The sequence below is a fragment of the Dermacentor silvarum genome, chromosome 1 (assembly GCF_013339745.2).
Source record: "Dermacentor silvarum isolate Dsil-2018 chromosome 1, BIME_Dsil_1.4, whole genome shotgun sequence".
NCBI lineage: Eukaryota > Metazoa > Arthropoda > Arachnida > Ixodida > Ixodidae > Dermacentor > Dermacentor silvarum.
Genome location: NC_051154.1, coordinates 400283674 through 400308469, shown reverse-complemented (window position 1 = coordinate 400308469; position 24796 = coordinate 400283674). Strand labels below are relative to the sequence as shown.

The window sequence follows — 24796 nt, the reverse complement described above, 5'->3', positions numbered from 1 at the left end:
TTTTGTTTTAGTTTCGCAATATTTGTATGAAAAAGATTGACAGCTTTAATAAACATTCAGCTTCCCACACTTTGATAATGTGGAAGTTTTCTTTCAAAATGCAACAAACCCCATCAAGGACGGTGTAGTGGATGCCAAGCAAAGTGTTTTTTTTTTCGCATGCATTTAGGTATAGGAAGTAAGGGTAAGCTTCTTGCAGTTCGAATAAAGATTCTGATTACAGACAATATCTACCAATAGCCTTCGGCAGAATTGCGACTAAATGAAAAATTATACTCAAACGCGTACTCGTTTATTTTTCTCGGGTGACTTACGTTTCACTGTCTAACAAATGTTATCACTGCGCGCAGGACGCATGTATCGGAAGTTTCTCGAATGTTATCGACGGTTCTATTCGCTGTCACCGAAGCTTGCGTAATCTTATTGCATGTATGCGCGACGCGAATTGTGTAGTACTTTCTGGATGACACGCTGGCACCAGAGATTACTCTGGAACCTTCGATGACTCATGCGTAGAGAAAGACTCGTGTATAAAAGCCGACGCCATAGACAAAGGAAGTCAACAAGAGCGGACACTCCCATAGAGCCCAGCGGCAGAATTGACGGCAGCGCACCAAGCGGTCGGCATCAATAACTTCAGTTTTCGCTTTTGGGCGCGCGCATTTTGAACGCTAGCTAGCACGCCGGCTGCGTTTTTTTTTGTTTTTTTTTGTTCTTTTTTTTTTGCTCGAGCGCGCACGGTCTTCGTGCGGAATCGGTTTATTATTTGGTAAAGATGATTGCGAACGATCTTGTCAAGTCCCATCGAATCTGTGCCTCGTGCAAGTTCACAAAGCAGACGTAATTGAGTCTCCTTGTAAAATGAGGAAATATTTATTTTGCTCTATATAAAAGCTCGTTCCGCGCTTTTTGTGCGTTCATCCAACGTTATGACCCCAGGTAAGCAATAGTTCCCGTATGAAGCTCAACCGGACGGCATCAGCTGAAAAAAAGTAAATTACAAGCATGTTACACTTACAAGCATGTAACAGCATATTACAAGGGTGTGTCATTTTGGTATTTAGACATAGGAATACTGCGTGTAGAGGCGAAACATGCGAAAGCGGTGAATGGGCGGGATTACAAACAAAAGCAATTCGCTTTTACATACATGGCGTAGAAAATACCCGACTCATCCCAAACAATACCATAAATATGAAAACATCCGATTTCCAAGCATTCCCCCATTTCCGGGCATTATTTCCTGCTCTTAAGCGTCAGAAATACACGGGCGACTTCGCGTTTCCAAAACTTGGCCTCGGGCGACGCGACGGTACGCTATATACACAGAGACGGCCGCAACAGAGGCTCCCAGCCGGACCATGCCAGACGTTCTCAGAATGCCTTCTACTTGCACTCAAGACAAATGCGTGCGTGCAAAGCCTATTTTCAGTGCTTTAGAAGACGGAATTTTCGAATCGCAAGTTTCTGATATGTTCCTCGGCGTTATCTTTCGCGCGTTCTGCTGGCGCCAGCAACACACTCCCATGTTAGCACTCTTGGCAATCGCCCATCGCGTTTTCAAGAGGCGTGAGCAGCGAAAGAAGGTATATGACGTTGCGGGGCCACAAAAAACGTCACATGTCCCTCGAAGATTCATTGCACGCCAAACTAGCTTTGTCACCACGGCCGAGCTGCTTATCGCTAACTGCGTCATATCGCGCTGCGCGGCCAGCGTGCCTCAATAGTTCCCAAAAAGTAACGAAATTACTTTTCGGTTGTGTCTGGCGTCAGAGAAAGCGGCACAAACTTCTCCTAGTAAGATGCACTACACTACGCACCACGGCCGAGTTGGTTCTCGCTAACTGCGTCACAGCGCCCTGTGCGGCCAGTGTGCCTCAACAGAACCGAAATAAGATACAACAATCCCCTAGGAAGCGTCGGAAACATGTCCCAGCACGATTCATTAACTCTAACTGCGCCAGGACGGCCGAGCTGTTTTTCGCTAACTGCGTCTTAAGTCTCGGTCCCGTGTCGTAAGCCTATTGCGTCGTAGACTGTGAAACAAAATGTCTCACCTTGCCGTAGTCCAACAGCACAGTGTTGTCTTGTCCCAGTGCAGAAGGAATGCAAGAATACGCCGGGAGCTCAAGAAACCAGGCTACATTAAAAAAAAAAAAAAAAAAAAAAAAAAAAAACAAAGGAGAGACGGGTCGCCGTGGGCGAGCGCTTGAACGCGCAGCTGTCCTCGCTCGCTTCAGTCGAGTGTCTGGCGGATGACGCATGCATCTGGCGCGTCATTGGCCTGTCGCTAGGTATGGCAAGAAAAATAAGTCGCAAAGTGTAAGTTCATTTATACGCAAAACGTTTTAGTTTTCGCGGCAAAGAATTTAAAAAATAAATCAATGTCTGTTAACTTAATCTCACTTTCTTTTTTTCGATGCTCGCGGCAGCTAACGTTCGGCATAAATACGGTAGCGTGACGTATGGTGATGTGTTTCCTGTTGCCAGTTTTCCGAGTGTCCCCTCTTGTTGAATTTCCAAGGTAGATATACCTGGTAGCGAAGCTTCCATAGAAGCCCATACGTTCAAAACACGGCGGTTCATGGGCGGTTCATGGGGCTTAGCGCCATCTGTGTGAGGAGGGAACACTTCCGGTGGAAGAAAAAATAATGTGACGTCATATCCGTTAAAACAGAAGTGACGTCATTTTGTTCCCAAAAGCGCGAAATTTGTTTTCGGAGGCCTGCCGTTACAGCTGTATATTCAAATGCCCCGCCATACGACTTACTGGGCGTTCCCAGCTTTCAGCGCGGAAAGCGATGCAGGGAAAGGTCAGCCGTTGGGTGTCGAAATCGCATCCCTGCACAGAACATACTATCTTTGGAGGCTTGGGCGTAGAGTGCTCGTCCTTTCGTCGGCTGCCAAGCCCGTCGGCTAGCGCTGTCGCACGAAAACAACTAAATTAAACAATTATCTGGCCGTCGCAACTTACTGCTTTGGACTGAACAGGCCAAGAAACAATGAAACTACCCGCGTCACCAAATTTAGACAAACGTCGGCAAGCAAAGCACAACATGTGAGGGGGGCGTATTGTAACAGGTGAACTTTACGAGCGCGCCTTTCTGCACACTTCAAGAGCTGCATTACATTGCAAGTGATAGCGGCTTGAACGCCCGCCGCTATCGGTGGGCGCTGAAAAAAGGAATTTATTGATAATGATCAAGTAAAACAGAATTCTCTCTTCTTTTTTCACGCGTATATAAAATTGATTAGGAACAGTATTTTCGTTGAATGAATCTATCTCTGTATCTCTTTATTTATAAAACGCTTTTTTCTTTCCCAATGTTTGTTCCCCCCAAACATAGTCGCGCTTCAATCGCTGCTCCCATAACCACCCTTGCTGATGTCAGTGACAATTTGTTCTCAACCGCTTTTCGCCCGAAGCTTCGCGACCTATGTGAATCGACCTTGGAATTTATGTCGACGCGCTCGACCCGCTGATCAGATGTTGAACTGTGTTCACCGATATCGTAGTGCTTTGAGTGTAGCCGGTTTTCCTCGGCACAGGTTCGCCCACTGAAGAGTTAGTTTTGCCATTCATTGTTTTGCTGCTGTGTTCTCGACCGTCACTACCACGTTACGATGCAGTTATTGCAATGCTGCTCACATACTCCGCTGTGCTCATTAGAATGCGTTTTGTACAGGAAAATTTATAATGATTAAGCAGGCAATGAAATGAATGACGGGCATTGATCGCTCCAATAGCGACGCTTGATCCAATTTCCAAGCAGCAGGTTAATAATACAGTTTTCTAGAATAAGGTTATTGGCTCGCTTCACCAATCGTCTTACAATCATTTTGCGCGTCATAAAAAAAAAAAAAAAAAAAAAAAAACTCTTCGATCGTGCCAGGTGCACGCCCGGCCCGGCGCAGCTTAATTGTAGCCGGGACAGTAATGTAGTTCATTGATTCAGTTGCGATGAAACAGTAATTTCTACGTTCCTTTCGTGGAAAATCGCCGTAATTCAGCAAACGCACCGGCAAGCAGCCGCCTGCGTGGCCGGACCACGCTTTCAAGAGTGGTCGACTACAGCACCGCCGCTACTTTTCTACACAAAAAGGCCCTTTCCACGGCCGCCGGTCGCGCCACTCAAAATATTCTAGTACACTATACCATGGTCCCTGTGGTCACTAAATAAATGAAAAGCACCGGATCATATATATTTCTCATCCTTTAATAGTTCAAATAACCAATTACACCATCACATCTTTATAGTCCTAATTGGAAATACATAATTCCCAACATAGTACAGCTTCGCTGGTCTTCCATCTCCACCCCAGTGGAAGGGCTGACAGTTCTTTTTCCCCCGTTTCGGCAGTGAGGACTACCGCGGGTACGAGTCGCAATTTCGCTGGACAACACAACAACCTTCTCACGTCCACTATACTGAACGATTCTTATTTCCTTGAACTCGCGCACCGCCAGATTTAAGGCCCATCGCCGCAGAGTGGCTTGCGCCATTTCGCCGAGAAACAACCGACCAACATGAAGTTTTGAGACTGCACACCAGCAAAACGCATCGCCATCGTCGTGACCGCTGGCAGAGCGCGAGCTGTAGCACGAGCTGTGGAATGAGCCAGCGTTTGTACGGTAGCCATTCCGCGTTCTGGCCTTCAAACGCTACACAGAAGGAGGTTCGGTCTTCAGGTCTCCGCCATCATCGCGTAACCAACGCCCGTCTTCCACAAGACGTGAGTACGTGTGTGTCCTCCTCTCGCTGTGGTTGACAGTGGTCGCGCGAGGGATGTCTCCGAAGTCAACTTTCCGACAAAGAAACTTCTCTTCTTCAAGGCCTTGTCAATACTTTGGCTTCAGCGACATTTCCTGTCACTCCATTATTAAATACTTCGAGCCTCCATGTTTCTACTATACTCGCGGAGAACTTTCTGTGACAATGAAGGGAAAGCTACAGGCGCGTGGATGCCGCACATGTGTTACCGCGCCAAGTAGTCCGGCAGCGTTTGACAGTGCTTTCGGTTGCTCGGAACAGACGCTGAATCGACGCATTCTCCACGTGCGACGGTTTCGCGTTTGCGCAGACGCAGAAGGGAAAAGCCGCGAAATAAGTAAACTTTTACACTCAGTGGTGTGTTCTGTCTTATTCAACGGTTGCTAATAAGCTGTTTGTTTTCTCTTCCCCAGCCTAAACCAACGTGGATTAAAACGCGGGACTCTTTTCAAAAGTGCTCTCACTTGTGCGCGCTTTGCCTCCGTAGCTTTCCCTTGATTGCCACAGAGAGTTGTCCGCAAGTATAGCTGTGAACTTCTCTCTCTTGTTTTGGATTCCTCTCAGCTGTGCACCACTCTGGTTCGCAGCTGTATTCAAGTCTTGGCAAGCACTTTACAATGCGGTACGATTTATGTCTTCACATCGTTCAGGCGATCGCCGAGGAGAATATAGATGAATAGACCGTTCTCGCTTTCCACATCCTGGACTGTGCGTGAGAATGTGTTTGTTTTACAACGAATATGTTATTGCGTTCTTGTAGTCGCAGGACAAGAGGATTAAGGTGGATTAGTGTGCAATGAGGTGGATGAAGGAGGATTAGGGTGGTATAAGGTCGATTAAGATGGATTAAGGTGTATTAAGGAGGATTGGAGTTGATTAAGGTGTATTTTATATAATCGACTAATTAACAAAAATTCACCAATTAGTTTTTAACATATTAACTTATGGCCCATGTTGCAATTCATAAATTCTAGCCGTGGAGTTCGCAAGGCGGATGCACTAGGAACTAATTCTCAGGATGGCACCAGTTTAGAGATATTAAGTCCCGAAAATTGCGGAGAAATGCGTTGGCGTTCCAGTTACTTTTGTGCTTACCCGCCGTGGTTGCTTAGTGGCTATGGTGTTGGACTGGTAGGCATGAGGTTGCGGGATCAAATCACGGCCACGCGGCGGCTGTATTTCGATGGGGGCGAAATGCTAGAACACCCGTATACTTCGATTTATGCGGACGTTAAAGAACCCCAGGTGGTCTAAATTATTCCAGAGTCCTCCACTACGGCGTGCCTCATAATCAGATCGTGGTTTTGGCACGTAAACCCCCATAATTTATATACATATTCATACTTTTGCGCTTCGATGCATGAAACGACGTTTTGTTAAGAAAGTAACTGGCACGCCAAAGTATTTCTCCGCAAAGTTAGAGAATTAATATCTCGACACTGGTGTCAGCCTGAGAATTAGTTCAAGTTGATCCGAACTCTACGGCTAGAATTTGTAAATTGCAATATGGGTCAAGGTAATTAGCTAAAAACTTAATTGGTTAATTTTGTTAATTAGTCGATTATGCATTTCAATTTTTTGTGCAATTAATGTCGGCCTCTTCGAGTAGACCAGCTCATGAACTAGAATTATGCTGTCTGCCACAGGCAACCTTTAAAAATTTTTGAAAGTGTTCGCTGAAACACCTTGTATATAGAATTGCACTCAGTAACCGAAATGATGCCAAGCCGGATTCACTCGAAATCAGAATCGCACCCGTGTAAGGGCCGCACCCCCAACTTGACAGCCAATATTTGAAAAAGAAAGACATCCAACCGGAGAAGCAATCGCGTTCCGTGCGCTGATTCTGATCGGGCTCAACAGCGAATTGTTGCGCGCAGCGTACTTTCGCGCGCGTCGCTACTGGATGTCGAGAGGAGGCGAACGCGGAGGTTTAGGGCAGATTTTATACTCGTAGTTGGAAAAATGAGGTTAAATGGCCCGGTCCCATGAAAGGCCCGTCAAAATCGCGACAGAAAAGTGCGGCCCTTACACGAGCCTATACGTTAGTTATAGGGGCCATATAAATTGTAGTAAGCATTCACCTAAAATCAAAATAGCAAGCGCAGTGTAATGCACGGGCCATGTAAACCTGTAAATACCTCACTAGATAACCTCGATCACTCGCTTTCACAATGCAAGCATTATGAAGAAGGCCGGCAGCGGAGGCGAACGGTTCGTACAGCCGCGCGATTCACCGCAACTACGAAAATGAGATTCATCGTCATTATCTGCTTATTTTTATGTCCACTACAGACGGCCTCTGTCACTGATCTGCAATGACCTCTGTATCTTAACTCTGCAACAGTAGGGGCGCGGAAAGACAGCGCGGCAAGGAAGACAACGCGCACGAAGTTAGCAGCCATCCCTGCTCGCCCTTTATCATTGCACCCACCAATGATTACCAACAATTAGATATGGCACGCGGGCCGCATAAGTGTCAACCGCGCACAGTCATTCACAGCTACGGCTGGGCTAGAGGAGAAGACGCGTGCTCTCCTTCCCACTCGCGTTTGATTACGTGACCTACAACTAACCCGAATATTGAGCGCGTGGGAAGATAATGCCCATCAAGCCGCCATCCTTTTCGGCTCACTATTACGTGCTTTTTTCCGCACCCACAGTGTATGGGTCACTCATTTATATGGCTTTTGGGTTTAATACGGAACATCATGGCGACATCATGGCAGCAGCGGGGGCAGCGAAGAGCACGCCTGAAAATACGTCTTTCTTGTCGCCGCAGGTCAGCCTATCAAAGAAGCCACAGCTGCTTCTTGCCGCGGATCCACGTGCCTACGTTGGGGGTGTGGCAACAGTATCTTCTGGAGTCGCATCACTGTACAGCCACCAGGGTCCACTGCGGCCTACATAAGCCGGACACCATCGTGCGCCCGACCACTTGGCAGCAGCGGGGGCAGCCAAGAGCGCGCCTGAAAATACGTCTTTCTTGCCGCCGCAGGTTGGATGTCACTCCCATATATATATATATATATATATATATATATATATATATATATTTCTTTTTTCGTTTCGCTACTTTCCCGCTGCCATAATTGTCTACTGCTCGTTTGGTACCCTGTCTAACCATGTCTACTCGTTTCGAAGAAGATATGAGGAAAGAAATGAAAGAATTTAAATCTAAAATGAAGCGTGATCTGAGGAAGGAGTTGAGAGAAGTCTAAGAAAGTCTTGAGTTCCTAAGTCTGAAATTTGAAGAAAGCAAAGTGAAAAACGATATGCTGCAAAAAGAGAACGAAGCTCGAAAAAAGAATTACACCATCTTCCCGTAGGGAAACCCTGAGTAGTATGTGAAGCAGCCATGGGGTGGACTCAAGTTCCCATTAGTTTTCAGATCGGCCTGTCGCCGCTGCCGTTTCGTGGCAGCGGCTCGAGCCCTCTTCTCCGCGGAGCTGTCCACGGCGCTGACACTGGCGTTGACGCTGGCGCTGTCCGTGGCATTCATCACGGCGTTGCGGGAGGAGAATGAGAGGAGCGGAGTGCGCGCGCGCGTCATGATACCGCGAGCTACAGTGGCGCCCCTAGCGGAGTATGCAGCGCCTACCGTCGCGCCTCTAACCTAAGCTGCTTCGCATTATCGCGCGCGGAGCCGCAGGTGTTGCCTTCGTTACGCAATCCGGAGAGGAGAGGAACGTCGGAGAGAAGAGGAGGAATGTCGAGAGGAGAGGAGATGAGACAAGGAGAGGAGGGGGAGGAGGATGCGCAGTGCGGGTGTGGACGCCGCACGGCGGATGGAGGGAGGGAGAGAGTGACATAGCCCCGACCATAAGCTGCTTCGCATCTAAAAAATAACCTAACGCTGAAAGAAGAAAGTGATAAACAGTGAAAAAGCTTGCAGATCATGAATCAAGAATCACAAATAGGGAGCAGTAAACTCTAGGAACCGCAATGTGCAAATGAAAGGGATACAGGAGGATAGGAATGAAAATCTGCATGAAATACTTAAACAAGTAGGTACAGCTCTGAATGAGCCAGTAACCGTAAGCGACATTGATGTTTGCCACAGAGTGAAAATCAGGAATGATTCTTCTTGTTCAAACATAATAGTGGAATTTTAGAGCCGCTCAAAGCGTGACGCCTTTCTGCTCAAAGCAAGGAAAACTAGGCTCTCGACAAATGACATCGGTTGCTCAAGTAATAAGCCAGTATTTGTTAACGAGCATCTGTGCCCTACTCTAAAGAAGTTGCTTGGAATGACAATCAGTAAGAGAAAGGCATGCGAATGGAAATTCCTATGGACAAGGGATGGAAAGATTTTTGCTCAAAAGGATGAACAGCCCACGGGTACTTCGCATAAGCAGTGAAAGTGACATTGCAAAAATAGTTTGAGTGAATAGCGTCACGCCTTTGTACATCGCTCCTATTCACAACGGCATTGCAACCTGAAGACGTTACCAGTCTTGCAGCTTCCGAAAACGATATTGGACCAACGTGCTTTCACCTAAACATCGGATCTGCCTACAACAGGACTTGCTAAACCTCTTCTTGGACCAATTTTGTTTTAAATTCGACATAATTATTCTGACCGAAACGTGGTTTTATTCGGACTGCGATGCTATAGTGATGGATAATTACCAGACTTTCGTCTGAACCGCCAAGATAAACGTGGTGGAGGAGTGTTACTGAATATCAAACAGTGCATTACTTGTGACCTACTTGCTGAATTTTCTTTTAGAACACATGATGCTGAGTGCGTTGCTATTGTATCACAGACATATCTTATAGCTGTAATGTAACGCCCTCCAGATGGAATTGTAGATACATTCATTGTGTATTTGGAGGGTTTATTGAACTATGCATGTGAAAATGAGCTGGTACTAATACTGGGTGGTGATTTTAACATCGACATGCTGAATTACTCAAATGCTCACCACAAGTTACAGACAATGCGATCTTCATGCCGTTCGACTAATGTGATTAGAGATTTCACACGAGTGACAAAGACAACGAATACATCGATGGACCTATTTATAACAAACCTACCAGAGCACAACGTTATTGGTGGTGTATTGGCATCAAGCATTAGTGATCACTTACCATTTTTTTGTTGGCAGAAGTGCTTAATTGAGACGGTACGACATTTCCACAACCCAAGAAAATTCAAAATATTTGCGAAAAAACATTGCAGAACTTTCGCAATAACCTTATAAAAATAAAATGGGATGCCGCATACATGTCTTACACCTCTGATGATGCATATGACGAATTTTGGCGTCTATTTCGTGATGCATACTGGAAGTCATTTCCATATATCATAAAAAAGTAAAAAAAAAATCGCGCGAGCCGTGGATGAATGAGGAATGCCTAAGATTAATAAAAAGAAAGATAAGCTTTTTAACAGGTTCTTCCAAACGCGTAACACTGATGACTGGGACATACTTCGGACACATAGAAACAAAACTAATGCCTTATTACGGAATACAAAGCGAAACTATCTCTACAGTTACTTCGATATTGGGAGAAAACAGAAATTGGACCTAATGTGGAGGAAAATTAATGAGCTACTAAATCGGGCATCAAAAAATGCAGAGGTTCATGAAATAACGCTGAACAATGAACTTAAACAAGGAGCTGAATTAGCTGAAGACTTTTATCACTACTTCATAAATCTAGTCACCTCTCCGGAGGCAGTAAATGAGATCTCGAGAAATTCTACGAGCATATATATGAATCTCACAACTGAGAGTGAAATAAATAACGTGTACAAATCTCTTAAGAACAGCTTAACGTGTGATATTGACAACATTCAAATCAGGCCAGTGAAGCACGTTCTTGACATCGTACTGCCACAGCTCATACATATTTATAATCTAGGTCTCTCGACAGGTGTTTTTCCGACGAAAATGCAAATAGCAAAAGTCATTACGATATTCAAAGGCGGAGAAAAAAACTACTTATCAAATTACAGGCCGATATCCATACTGCCCGTGTTCTCCAAAGATTTAGAAAATATAATGTACGCTAGAATAATTGGGTTTGCCAACAAGTACAATTTCATTAGCCCCACCCAATTCGGATTCAGAAAAGGCAGGTCTACAGAACTTGCCCTTGTCATGCAAAAAGAAATCATTCTAAAGGCCTTCGGTGAAAAACGCCTGATAGCTGGTATTATAAGGATGCTTATCGGACGGCACTTAAAGCAGCGCAAGAGCGACATTCCAAAAAGCGCAGCACGGACTCTCAGCACGAGCGGCGCTCGAGAGCCGAAGAAAACGACCCACTAGAAGTTTGAAGTTTATTCAAAATATATACATTTGTTATATACATTCGTTTTGCATTGTGATTGAACAATCAGAGGTCCCAAAGTAAGAACTGTCAGGGGGACCTCCTAACAAAAATTAAACAGAGGATTAGTTCATTGGTCAGCAAACAGTGGCGAAAGTGCAGCAAAATATAGAAAAAAGTGTGCGAAAAAAAAGAGTAGGGCAATATAAGTAATAATGACAATTTGCTTCAAACAAAGAAATCAAAAGAAAACAATAAAGTCACAAATCGTTTAACAATTCAATTTTAAGACGTTTACAAAATGAGTGCATTGTGCATAATTTCAAGTCAAAAGGTAGCTTGTTCCACAGAGTTACACATGAAAATCTTGTCGTCATTCGACCATAGTTTGTACGTATTTTAGGTAAAAGTAGATTACGGTTAGTTGAAAACCTTGTGTTGTTAGTATTTACAAGAGTGACATCAGAAAAGCTAGAAATGTATAATTCATCATTTAAAACGCGAAACATGATTATAAGAATTTTGTGGCTAACAAGTTTACGCAGAGACAAAATATTCAGACTGCGAAAAATGGGGGCTGATGGTGATAAAAATGGGTTGAAAGTGATAAGTCTTAAAGCTTGCTTTTGTAAGCGTTCAAGATGACCTATATGCGACCAATACGTAATTCCCCATGATGATAGGCAGTACGACAGATGGCTGTGAATAAATGAGTAATATAAGGAAATAAGGATTTCGGTTGAAAAGTAAGGCCGTGTTTTGATAATCAGATGAATACCGAAAGACACTTTTTGAGTTAAGGACTGAGCATGCTCACTGAATTTCAAATGTTTATCTAATATTATACCAAGAAATTTTGTGGAAGCAGATGTATGAATGAAGTGTCCATCAAGTGTCACCGCTAATGAAGAGATGTTCGGCAATAACTGTGGGGAATGAAACACCCTAAAATTAGTCTTCGATGGATTGATACGTAATGCGTTCGATTCACACCATGAGTGAACGTTGTCTAAGTCGATGTTTAGTGAATGTTGTAGTATGAGTGGGTCCTTATGTGCGGTAAAAATTGTAGTGTCATCAGCATAGAGAAGAGCATTAGTGTGTTTCAAACGAAGTGGTAAATCATTTATAAATATCAAAAACAGGAGGGGTCCCAGCATCGATCCCTGGGGAACGCCAACGTTAGATATTTTTGGAGATGAGAATGAATCATTTATTTGAACAACTTGCGTCCGGTTAGTAAGATAGCTTTCAATCAGCTGTAAGGGGGGTCCAGATATGCCGTAACAGTCAAGTTTATGAAAGAGAATGTTGTGATTAATTGTATCAAAGGCGCTGGAGCGAACGACCCACTTCAGAGTTCCAACGCTTCGCTACAATTACCCCGGGTGTGAAAAGGGAGCCGCCCGGCGACTTAACAGGTTGTCACCATGAGTGGGTCATGGTATATCTTGAGGCGCTCCACATTGACGATGTCACGCCCTCGACGGCGCATGTCCGAAGATGGTTCAACGGGTTCGATAAGGTATTTTACTGGGGACGTGCGTTCGACGACACGGTAGGGGCCTTCGTATTTGGGCAGCAGTTTCGAAGAGAGTCCAGTTGCGGTGGTAGGGACTGAGAGCCAGACGAGCGCCCCAGGGAGAAACGTGGGCGCAGCAGTGGCGTTGTCACCGCGGATGCTCTTCTGCCGCTCTTGTTCATTTGCAGTAAAGGTCCGGGCAAGGTCGCGACACTCTTCAGCATGTCTGGCTGTGGCAGATATAGGCGTATACTCAGACGTGTCTGGCCTGTATGGAAGGATCGTGTCGATCGTGTACGACGGGTGGCGGCCGTACAATAAGAAGAACGGTAAGAAGCCACTAGTACTCTGAGGGGCGGTATTGTAGGCGTAGGTGACGAAGGGCAGAATGGCATCCCAATTTGTGTGGTCGGCGGCGATGTACATTGAGAGCATGTCGCCGAGCGTGCGGTTAAATCGTTCTGTGAGACCGTTTGTCTGTGGGTGGTAAGCAGTAGTTTTGCGGTGAACGATCTCTGAGTAGCTCCTGGGGTGGACCGTGACGCAGTATGAATCGGTGGAGCAGGAAGGAGGCAACATCTCGTGCTGTAGCCACTGGAAGGGCGACAGTTTCGGCGTATCGCGTGTGATGGTCAACAGCAACGATGGCCCAGCGGTTACCAGCCGACGTCAGAGGAAGAGTCCGTATAAATCGATGCCAACGCGTCCAAACGGCCGGTTAGGACAAGGTAAAGGTTGTAGACCTGCTGGCGAGAGGTTCGGCGAAGATTTCCGGCGCTGACAATCGAGGCAGGAGCGAACAAATTTCTGCACGTACCGGTACATTCCCCGCCAAAAGTACCGTTGTCGAATTCGGTGGTAAGTTTTGTATACCCCAGAGTGTGCACACTGCGGATCAGAGTGGAACGATTCACATATTTGAGAACGGAGACTGCGGGGTACTACCAGTAACTACTGGCGGCCGTCGGCGCTGTAATTGCGTCGGTGAAGTAGCTCGTCGCGAATGGCGAAATGGTGGGCTTGACGACGCAATGCGCTAGTGGGTGGTGTTGCCGACAGATCAGTGAGCAAGTCTCAGCGAGACAATCCATTGGTCCTTGCGCTGTTCTGTAGCGATGGTGTGAAGGTGATGATGGTGTGTGGTCGATGGAAGAAACGGCCAGTTGAGTTCCTGAGCAGTGGGCGTTGTCATCGGGTAAGGGGGAGCGCGAGAGGGCGTCGGCGTCGGCATGTTGGCGTCCGTTGCGGTAGAGCACGCGGATGTCGTAGTCCTGCAGACGAAGTGCCCAACGGGCGAGACGGCCTGAGGGATCCTTCGATGACGGCAGCCAGCAGAGTGCATGGTGGTCGGTAACGACATCGAACGGGCGGCCATACAAATAAGGGCGAAACTTCGTAAGGGCCCAGATGATCGCCAGGCATTCTTTTTCGGAGACGGTGTAGTTGGCCTCGGCTTTAGTAAGCGTACGACTTGCACACGCCACGACATATTCAGGGAACCCTGGCTTGCGCTGCGCAAGGACAGCGCCAAGGCCAACACCGCTGGCGTCCATGTGTACCTCTGTAGGGGCCGTAGGGTCGTAGTGGCGTAGTATGGGCGGAGACGTCAACAAACGACGGAGCTTTGCGAACGCGTCCTCGCACACTGGCGACCACGAGTCGAGGTGCCCCTTACTGCCAAGGAGCTTCGTCAGTGGCGATATAATAGTAGCGAAGCTTCGAATGAAACGTCGAGTAGGAGCACAGACCTACGAAACTGCGCAGTTCTTTGACGGACGTAGGTCTGGGGAACTCGGCTACGGCCCGAAGCTTGACTGGATCTGGGAGAATGCCATCCTTGGACACGACGTAGCCCAGTATTGTCAGCTGCCGTGCTGCAAATCGGCACTTCTTTAGGTTCAACTGTAGGCCGGCGTTGCTCAAACGCGACAAAACTTGCCGGAGGCGTTGAATATGCGTGGAGAAGTCCGGAGCGAAAACGACGACGTCGTCGAGGTAGCACAAGCACGTGTGCCATTTCAGGTTGCGCAAGACGGTATCCATCATGCGCTCGAAGGTCGCGGGCGCATTACACAGTCCGAATGGCATGACGTTGAATTCGTACAAGTCGTCGGGCGTGACGAAGCCTGTCTTCTAACGAGCGTCCTCAGCGAGAGGGACTTGCCAGTACCCTGAGCGCAAATCGAGCGATGGAAAGAATTCAGCTCCTTGGAGGCTGTCAATCGCGTCGTCTATTCGTGGCAGCGGATAGACGTCCTTGCGGGTTATCTTGTTGAGCCGTCGGTAGTCCACACAGAACCGTACGGAACCGTCCTTTTATTTATTTATTATTTATTTACAACATATCCTGCAGCGCCAAAGCATTACAGCAGGAGAGTGGGTACAGATAATAATAAAAAAAAACAAATAAGCAAAACAGGCAAACAGTTCAATATATGATGATTATAAACGAGGCATTTGTAATTTCAGAAACTGTTATGCAAACCATAAAACAGCACAGTGCAAGAATAACTATATTAATTACAAGTTATTGATCAGATGAGCGAAGTGGACACCGTCAGCTGTGACCACCTCCTCTGGTAAAGTGTTCCATTCAGATATTGTCTTTGGAAAGAAAGAGTGTTTCATGTAATTTGTACGACATTTAATTTCTCTAATTTTACGGCTGTGATCCCTCCTGCTTGAGATGTAGTGGGGAGGTTTTATATATTTAAATTTGTCCATACGAGTTGAGTTATTATAAATTGCATGCATTAGTTTCAGCCGGTTTTCCTTCCGCCTTCTGTCAAGAGGTTTGATTCCAATGCTGGCCTTCATTTGTGTGACACTAGTTCCCCGGGAATAATGTTTTAATATAAACCTCACCGCACGATTCTGTATAGCTTCAATTTTATCAATGAGGCATTTTTGATGGGGGTCCCACAAGCTGGACGCGTATTCTAAGTGTGGTCTTACTAGTGATCGGTACGCCGCCATTTTCAGTATTTGAGGAGCGCCACGCAGATTCCGAATAACAAGGCTAAGCATGCTGGCTGCTTTTTTAACGGTCTTATTGATATGCTGGTGAAATGAAAGATCTTCCGAAAGAAGCACCCCTAGATATTTCACTTCGGGTACGTTTCGAAGTACCTTATTACCAACTGTGTACCTTGTGTTTAGTATGCGCTTCCCTTTGCTAAATGTTACGTGGTAGCTTTTATCTGCGTTGAGATCAAGTTCCCATGTGCTACACCATAAAGTGACATAATCAAGATCTTGATGAAGTGATTGCATGTCACTATCTGAACTGACTGTCCTGTATATTACGCAGTCATCTGCGTATAATCTGACACTGGAAGAAATAATAGACGCGATGTCATTGATGAAAATTAAGAATAATAATGGTCCCAATACCGAGCCTTGTGGCACACCCGAAGTCACTTCCACAAATTTGGATTGTTTTCTGTTGTTGAGGTAATCTCCAATCCATTTCAAAATATTTTGATCAATACTGAGAGCAGACAGTTTGTGCTTTAATAGTTCATGCGAAACAGAATCGAATGCTTTTCTAGAGTGTAAGAATATTGCATCAGTCCGCAATCTATTGTCAGCCGCAGTGGCAAGGTCGTGAAATAGCTCTATTAATTGGGTGGTACACGAAACACCAGCACGAAACCCATGCTGATTCTGGAAGAAAAAATTATTAGTTTCTAAATGTTTTATCATATTACTGTACACAATATGTTCCAGTATCTTACAAGCTATATAGCATAAGGAAATCGGCCTATAATTGGCTACCATAGACTTCGGGCCATTTTTGTGAATGGGTACAACCAAAGTCGTCTTCCATTCTTCGGGAACAATTGCAGTTTCAAGCGATTTTCGATATATTATGTACAGGTATTGAGACGCAATATCAGAGCATGCCTTTAGTACTTTCGGGGATATCTGATCTGGACCAGCTGGTTTGGAATCATCTAATGAGCGTAAACATGTTCTGATACCATCAATTGTGATTGTTACAGGAGGCATTAAACATTGCATGTTGTATTTAAGAGTAGGTAATGTATAATAACGCTTTGGTTTCAAGAAAACTGATTTAAAGTAGTCACTAAAGCAGCTAGCTTTTTCTGTATTGTCTATTACTTCTACTCCTTCATGCAAGATATTGGGGGTACCGGTTTTTTTCTTTACGCGTTCTTTTAAGATAGCTCCAGAAAGATTTTGCATTTTTTGTTATAGCCTCTGCTAGTCCAGAGAAGTAATCCTCCTTTGCCATTGCTATAACCCTTTTATACTTCACGTCCAGTTCCTCCAGACGGGGCTGAACAACAGTAGGGTTTCTTTTATATTTCTGGTATAAGCGAGAGCGTTTTTTTATCAGCTTTTTCACATCACTGCTTACCCAGGGCTTATCGACTTTGCGCTTGTCTTGCGCATACTTAGAGGGAATGTATTTTTCAGTCAGTGCGGATAGCATGTTTTTAAAAATGGTCCAGAGGGTATCGACGTCTTCGTCCTGGGATTTAACAATATAATCATCCAGAGCTTCCTCTAACCCATTTATAATTTCATTATAATTGGCTCTATTATACATATATACTTTTCTGATCTCGTGGCTCGTAGGAATTAGATGCGGAAGCGTGAAGGTAGCAGTGACCATGTTGTGGTCGCAAATGCCAGGAAGGACACACACTTTTTGCACAATGTTGGGGTCATTAGTAAATATCAAATCTAGGATGTTGCTTCCGCGTGTAGGCAAAGAAACGTATTGCTCGAGGCCGTATTTAACAGTTACATCATAAACTGGCGAGGAAGCTCCTACTCGTGGTGTCTGTTCATCCCATTGTATGTTTGGTAGGTTAAAGTCTCCTGCAAGGATGATGCGTTCATCGGGAAGAGTGGCCAGAATAGAGTCTAACAAGCTGTCTATTTCACCACTGGCTCCAGGTGGACGATAGAAAGAACCCAAAGCAAGGGTACCTCCATCTGAAGTCCTCAAGCGACACCATACCGATTCTGTTTCATTGGCGGCAATGTCAATTTCCGTACTGTGCAAGGATTCCTTAACCATTAGAAATACTCCGCCGCCACGACGATTCCTGTCGTTTCTATAAACTTCATAGTTTGAAGGAAAAATTTCGCCATTCTTAATTGACGCATCGAGCCATGACTCGGTCGCAAAAACAATATCGGGATCCAGTGCCCCCAGTAGCCCGTTAAAATCATCAATTTTATTTTTTATGCTCTGACAGTTTAGTAAAAGAACTGAGCACTCTGTCACTCGGTTTTTGGGTTTCTTAGCCTGTGGTCACTTTTTGTTTATTTTAGCTACAGTCTGGGCGTCGTTATCCCAAGTATAGGCTTCACCATTTATGATCAGCTTATCATGCACAAGTGAAACTTTGTCCCTTCCATTATTCTTCCTTGGTTTTGCAAAGGACCACAGGTTGCGTCGGATTTCCCTCACACGTGGCGAAAAGTCTCTGGATATGCCGTAGTTAGTGTTTTTCAGTTTCCTGCCATTGCTTAAAACTTTCTTGGTGTCTTTATATGATAAGAAATTGGCGATAATGGGACGGTTGCGGTTTAAGGAATGACTCCCTATCCTATGTGCTCTCTGGATTGGTCCTATGGTGACTTGCAGTTTTTCACGGCAAAAATTCCTGATCGTATTTTCTGATGTTTCCCAGCTTTCATGCGGGTTACTATCCTCTAGGCCATAAAAGACAAGATTCATTCTTCTGCCGTGGTTCTCCAGTTCGTCTATATTTTTGGCCAATGCTTCTGCGTTTTCGGACTGCATTTGAACTTTGTTTTGAAACTGTGCAGCATGTTGATCTGCATGTTCAAGCTTTTCCACCCTAGTTTCTAAGGATTCAAGCCTAGTCCCAACATCGCTCATTAGAGTTTCCATCTTTGTTTGCCTTTTTTCTATGTCATCCAGTTTACTAAGAATAGTACTTTGGCCATCCAGCAGTTTCTGTAAAATGTTAGTCAGTTCATCATCCATAGGCCCAGGATTTTCCTCAATGTCGCCAGCTACTAACAGTAGTCTAGCAAGAAACACTTTCACAGATATGAACAAATTACGCACTCTGTGGGAAAGGCAGCAGCAATAGAAACCGATCATCACTACGATAGCAGGGAATGTCTGCTCTTACCTGCAAAATGCAGAAAGGACCGTTTTTTTTATTCAGCATTGATTCAGACACAATGAAGGTCTTGGATGGCAAGGCTAAAGGCAGAACATAGTCTGCCTGACGAAGGCCCTGTCACCCATACACTGCTCAACGGTAAGGTATCATATCAAAAAACATAGTATACACACATATCAATGATATGGATTACGCATACATAGCATATATTACAAACATACGTGCAATTAAATACAAGAATCATGGTGCAACTTTGTAAGTAGTAACAGCTTAGGTCCAACAGAGTAGTATGAATACGAAAAAAGTTTTACATATATACAAGCACAATATGAAACCGACATAAAATAATTATACATAAAAACACAAGAAACCAATTAGCCCTATGTCAATCAGAAAGGGAAAGCAAATATTTTTTCATAGCACTTTTAAAGCAGTTTAATGATCTGAAGTTTTGCGCAATTGTTGTCGCGATTGCTGCTGCCTTTCCCACTGAAGATCAGACGGTGGTGCGGGTTGCTTTTATGGAGCCCCTTCGGGATGTCAGCTGACGTTGCCGAGTGGGCGTGGCGTAGATATCCTAGCTGATGGCATTCGGTCATCCAGCCATGGTCCCCCAGCTGGCAGTCGGGGGAAGTTTGTCGGTAGTTATCTTGTTCTGGCTGCATTTTCGTAGATGCCGCGATGCCGACGTTTCCATAGATGCTGATTGCAGAAAGCAGCAGCTGCAAAATGCAGAAAGGACCGTTTAAGCGCATGTTGTCGCGATTGCTGCCGCCTTTCCCACTTTCCCACTTTCCACTTTCCCACTTGCCGCCTTTGCCACTTTCCCACGTCCTTCGCAACAAGAACGACCGGAGACGCCCAGGAACTGTTGGATGGTCGAACAACATGCCGTCGAAGCATGTCGTCGACTTACTCGTTAATTACACGACGCTCTGCAGGTGATACGCGATATGGACGTTGCCGCAGTGGCGGTTGGGAGCCAGTGTCGATCCCATGCGTGACAGTGGACGTGCGGCCCAGGGAAGTCTGCGCGACATCGAAAGATGGGCGAAACTCTTCCAACAGGCACAGAAGCTGTGAACGCTGGACAGGCGTAAGGTTTTCATCGATGGAGGAGCTAAATACATCTTCGGGCGATGAATGCGACTTCGAAACAGCACTGAGCGTACAGGAGCTGGGCCAGTGCGTGTCATCGGGTGCGTCGACAACTTGTGTGTCTTTGAGGGGTTCTACTCTGCCGAGACATTCCCCTCGCAGCAATGTGATAGTATATGGGGATGGATTGCTAACAAAAGTAGCGCTGTCACCGTGAGTGATTTGCACTGTCGCAAAGGGCACCAACAATCCTTTCTTAGTGCGAACGCGGTCAGATGGCGAAAGGAGTGCAATGGTGTCGCAGAGACCGTCGCAGCACACGGACATAGCCGCTGACGCGTTCGGAGGCACTTGGGTATCCTCTGTGACGAGTATCTTGTTTGAAAGCGATGGTCTGTCTGCCGGCGTCATCTCTGAGAACGGCGAGAGTTCTATTTCGGCGGGTGTGCAATGAATGACGGCGTTGTGGCGGGAGAGAAAATCCCATCCCAGGATGATATCGTGCGAGCATGCAGGAATGATGATGAATTCGACGGCATACATGGAGTCCCGAATGACGACGCCAGCTGTGCATACTGCTGTTAGGTGAATACTTTGGGCGATAGCCGTACGAAGGGATAGCCCCGAAAGTTGCGTCGTCACTTTTCGTAGGAAACGGCTAAGTTTGGCGTCCATAACGGATACGGCGGCTCCAGTGTCTATGAGGGCAGATGCGCGGACACCATCTACAAACACGTCTATTATGTTCGATGGTCTCTCCTGAGGGCTTTCACAGTTCGATAGCGTCGCAGTCCTTGCCTCGTGGACTGCGACGACTAGTTTTCCCGATCTCGTGCGACCTGACGTGGCCGCATCGGCGACAATGAGCGACGTCGTGGAGACGGCGAACGGCGGGTAGAAGGAGCTGGGCGGAACGTCGGTGACACAGGCGGTGGTGGTTCGTAATTAGGGCAGCTGGACTGGCTCATGACGGGTGATGCGACTCGAGGCGACTGCACGCGATTGCAAAAACGTGCAACATGGCCGGCGTAACCACACGCAAAGCATATGGGACGGTTGTCGGAAGTGCGCCAACGGTTTGCCGGAGAGGGTCCCACCCATGGTTCAGGACGCGATGGACGTAGCGGCTGCTGATATGGCTGCATGGTGGGCTGCAGACGGAGCCTAGTGACATCGGCGTACGTAGGCGGCACAACCGCTTCGAACGACCGAGGTCCAGCGACGGCTTCGGCGTAACTGAACGGAGCAGCCGCAGTGATTGGTTGGGCTGGCCTGGCGACAACTTGAGCGTAGCTAAGTGGCGCTGGTGCCGGAGGGCGCTGGTGATATTCGGGCATGACTTCGGCGATTTCCTGCTCAATCACTCGGCGGAGGGGAGGCGGGAGTGAGGTTGATGGCTGTTCTACATGCTGCGGGTGAGCAAAGGGCAGCAGAGAGAGCTGGCGTGCGATTTCTTTGCGCACAAATGTCTTCATTTCTGCCAGCAAGGTGGTGTGGTCAGAAACGGTTGACAAGCCAGCGAGATCTGCGTCCCGTGCTGGCGGCCGACGGGTAAACGACCGCTGCCGGCGTAGCTCCTCATAACTCTGGCACAGAGTTATTAGCTCTGCCACCGTGCGAGGATTTTTGGCGAGGAGCATGGTGAAGGCGTCGTCGTCGATGCCCTTCATGACATGCTTGATCTTATCCAACTCGGACATGATCGCGTTTGTTTTCTTGCACAAGTCCAGAATGTCCTCTATGTAACTGGTGAAAGATTCCCCGTCCTGCTGAGCGCGTTCGCGCAAACGCTGTTCTGCTTGCAGCTTACGAACAGCAGGGCGGCCAAACACGTCGATAATGGCAGTCTTGAAAGCGGATCAGGTCGTGAAATCGGATTCGTGGTTGTTGTACCACAGACTTGCTACGCCCGCCAGGTAAAAGACCAAGTTGCTTAATTTTCCTACCTCGTCCCATTTGTTGGGTACACTCACGCGCTCGTAGATCGCGAGCCAGTCCTCCACGTCGGTGCCATCCGCGCCAGTGAAGATAGGTGGGTCGCGTTGACGAGGGACACCGGGACAGGCGGGGGGTGCGGGAGGAGGCGTTTGCTGGGAGGCGTCTTGCGGAATTGCAGATGGTAGTGCACGCGATCGAAGCTCCAGGGGCATCGAAGGGGTTTCGGAGTGGTTTTGAGGGTACAGCACTCTCCACCAATTTATAAGGGTGTTTATTGGACGGCACTTGAAGCAGCGCAAGAGCGACAGTCCAAAAAGCGCAGCATGGACTCTCAGCACGAGCGGCGCTCGAGAGCCGGAGAAAACGACCCACTAGAAGGCGCTGGAGCGGACGACCCACTTCAGAGTTCCAACGCTTCGCTACAGTATATACATCGACTTCTCGAAGGCGTTCGACCGTCTAAACCACTTTTTGCTAACTAAAAAACTTGAATTATATGGAATTAGAGGCACACCGCTCGCGCTTATAACATCCTACCTGCAACATAGCATGCAATGTGTTTGTATTCAGGCAAATTTATCTCCGTGCAAAGCAGTTACCTCAGGTGTCCCCCAAAGGAGCATACTTGGACCGCTTCTATTTGATTTCTATATAAATGACATTACACAAGGTATTCACGGCGCAGAGTACATAACTTACGCAGATGATACAAACATTTTTTTTCGCAGTCATCGTTATGAAACTCTTCAAAGTAATAATAATGAAGCCCTCCGCGATTTAGACAAGTGGAGCATAATAAGTTCGCTTGAAATTAACATAGCTAAAACAAAAGCTATTTTCTTCACACCTCGACAGTCCCCTGCAGCAACCTCTTTGAATCTAATCTTAGGGAATTCACGTAAATTGTTGACTCAGTAAAGTCACTTGGTGTAGTTTTCCAAAAGCATCTGTCTTGGGACATCCAAGTTAACCATGTTGCTACGCAGATTGCAAAGGTAGTAGGAATTCTGGCGAAATTCAAGCTCCACTTACCAGCAGCTGTCAAACTTCATATTTATAACGCACAACTTTTATCTCATTTAAATTATTGCTGTTTAGCATGGGGCACAACCACGTTAACGAAACTGAACCAGCTGCTTATATTACAAAAGACAGCACTTCATCACATTGCATGCGTTGAAAAAACTGCGCACACAAAACCTCTATTTATAAAATACAATCTTGTAACTGTGCATAACTTGTGCCCTTTAAATGTAGCTTGAAAGTATAAATGCGATTCAGACGGACTTCTACGTATACTTTCAGAGTTGACACCACCAAGGTCTTATAATTCACGCGGTGATGATATCTGGAAAATACCCTTTACACGCCTTAACTTAACAAAACAAATGCTTCGCCACACGCTTCCAAAGATGTTAAACGAACTTCATCAATACGGAATGAAATTAGAAACAACTGGGAACTGTGCAATCAAGGCATTTTTTGTTGCAAAGGATTGATGAATTTCTTTTGTGTGAAAGCTACACATTATGTATAATTCAATTCCAGATTTCCGAATTATTTTTTTGCATTGTTATAATTGCCTAAAGCATCGATGAATTTATTGTCATGAATGCCTTAGGGGCTTATCATTGTACAACGTGTAGAATCATTTTGTATTTCCACGCTCTCACTGTATGCCATGTAAATGGGGCTTGAAGCTTCTCAAGTGGATATGTCTATTTTTTTCGAGCCCTCGTCTTCCACAAAAGAACAGACTTGTGGATGGAATAAAGTTTTTTGATTGATTGACAACAGCGAAAATTTGCCTGGAGTGTCGATACAATTGCTTTCGCCATAACGCGATAAATAGAAAATTGTTAGCAAAGGGTATATATATATATATATATATATATATATATATATACATATAGATATATAGATATATATGGGTAGGTTTCGCAAAGCTGGTCAGGCACCCCCCCCCCCCCCCCCCCGGATAAATGAAACCTCTCCGCCTATGGCTGGCTGCGTGACGCCATGCTCTCTCCTAACTTTTTCCTTACTCCATGCCTTTGAGATGTGTTCGCCCTCCTGATTGGTCAAAGTAGCTTTCACAGTGCGGCGAGCAACTAGTGACACAAGCGACCTTTGTAACCTTTGCAGCAAGATGTTTCTGCTTTGTCGTCAATCGCGGTTGCAAAATGCCGGTTGGAGGGTATCTTGATACCATTTAATTCCAATTACTCTTTAATGCACACAGCTCTATTTTACGAGTAAAACTTAACTCTATCCCAAATAATGGCAAACATTTGGAGTGAACTGTCAAAACATAAAAAAAAGCATTTTTCACTTTTTAGACGGACAGAGTGAGCTCTGGCCCAACCACTCAGTTAGTCACTTTTGTGTAAAGCACCAAACAGGCGCTGGCAGGCACGAGGTGATATTGCATATGTCTCCCACAACCAAAACTACAAAGTAAAAAAGAAAGTAAGCAAATGAGAGAGCATAAATATTAAAAAGTAAAAATACATATATAAGTGTATCAATAACGTTCACTGGTAGATTGGATTATTTAGAGTTTAAAAACATAAATTGTTTTAGGTTTTTCTTAAACATTTCCAAACAAGTAACAGATTTCATATGCGTAGGTAAACTATTCCAAAATGTTACTGAAGAAAAAATCAACGTGGATCTACCATAATTAGTACGGATACTAGGCAAGAGCAAGTTACGATGAGTAGCGACGCGAGTAGAATTGGGATTAGAGAGCACATGTTGTGGAAAAATGTCTAAAGGGAGGTCATGGTCATAAATTAAAAAATAGAATGCCTATAATATAAAAATAAAGGCTAGACAAAGGCAAAATATTAAGATCAACAAAAATGGGAAAGGAAGGTGAGCACCGTGAAGTGAAATTAATAATGCGAACTCCTTGTTTCTGGAGTTTAATCAATGGGGAGAGGTGAACGGAGTATGTATGACCCCATGATTCCTTCTAATACATCAAAACAGGCGGAATTTTCCATGCTTCTTGATTCGTATTTGTTGTCAAATGTGGTACTGGA

At 45.7% G+C, this 24796-nt stretch overlaps 1 protein-coding gene across 1 annotated transcript in view; it reads left to right on the top strand.

Annotated features, from left to right (window-relative positions):
* LOC119446701 (tigger transposable element-derived protein 6-like) overlaps positions 1–7745 on the top strand; it is a 55037-nt gene extending 47292 nt beyond the window's left edge. The window contains exon 4 of the mRNA XM_037711214.2: positions 7555–7745. Within this exon, the coding sequence (XP_037567142.2) occupies positions 7555–7745 (191 nt within the window). The remainder of the gene's footprint in view (positions 1–7554) is intronic.
* The last annotated feature ends 17051 nt before the right edge of the window (positions 7746–24796 follow it).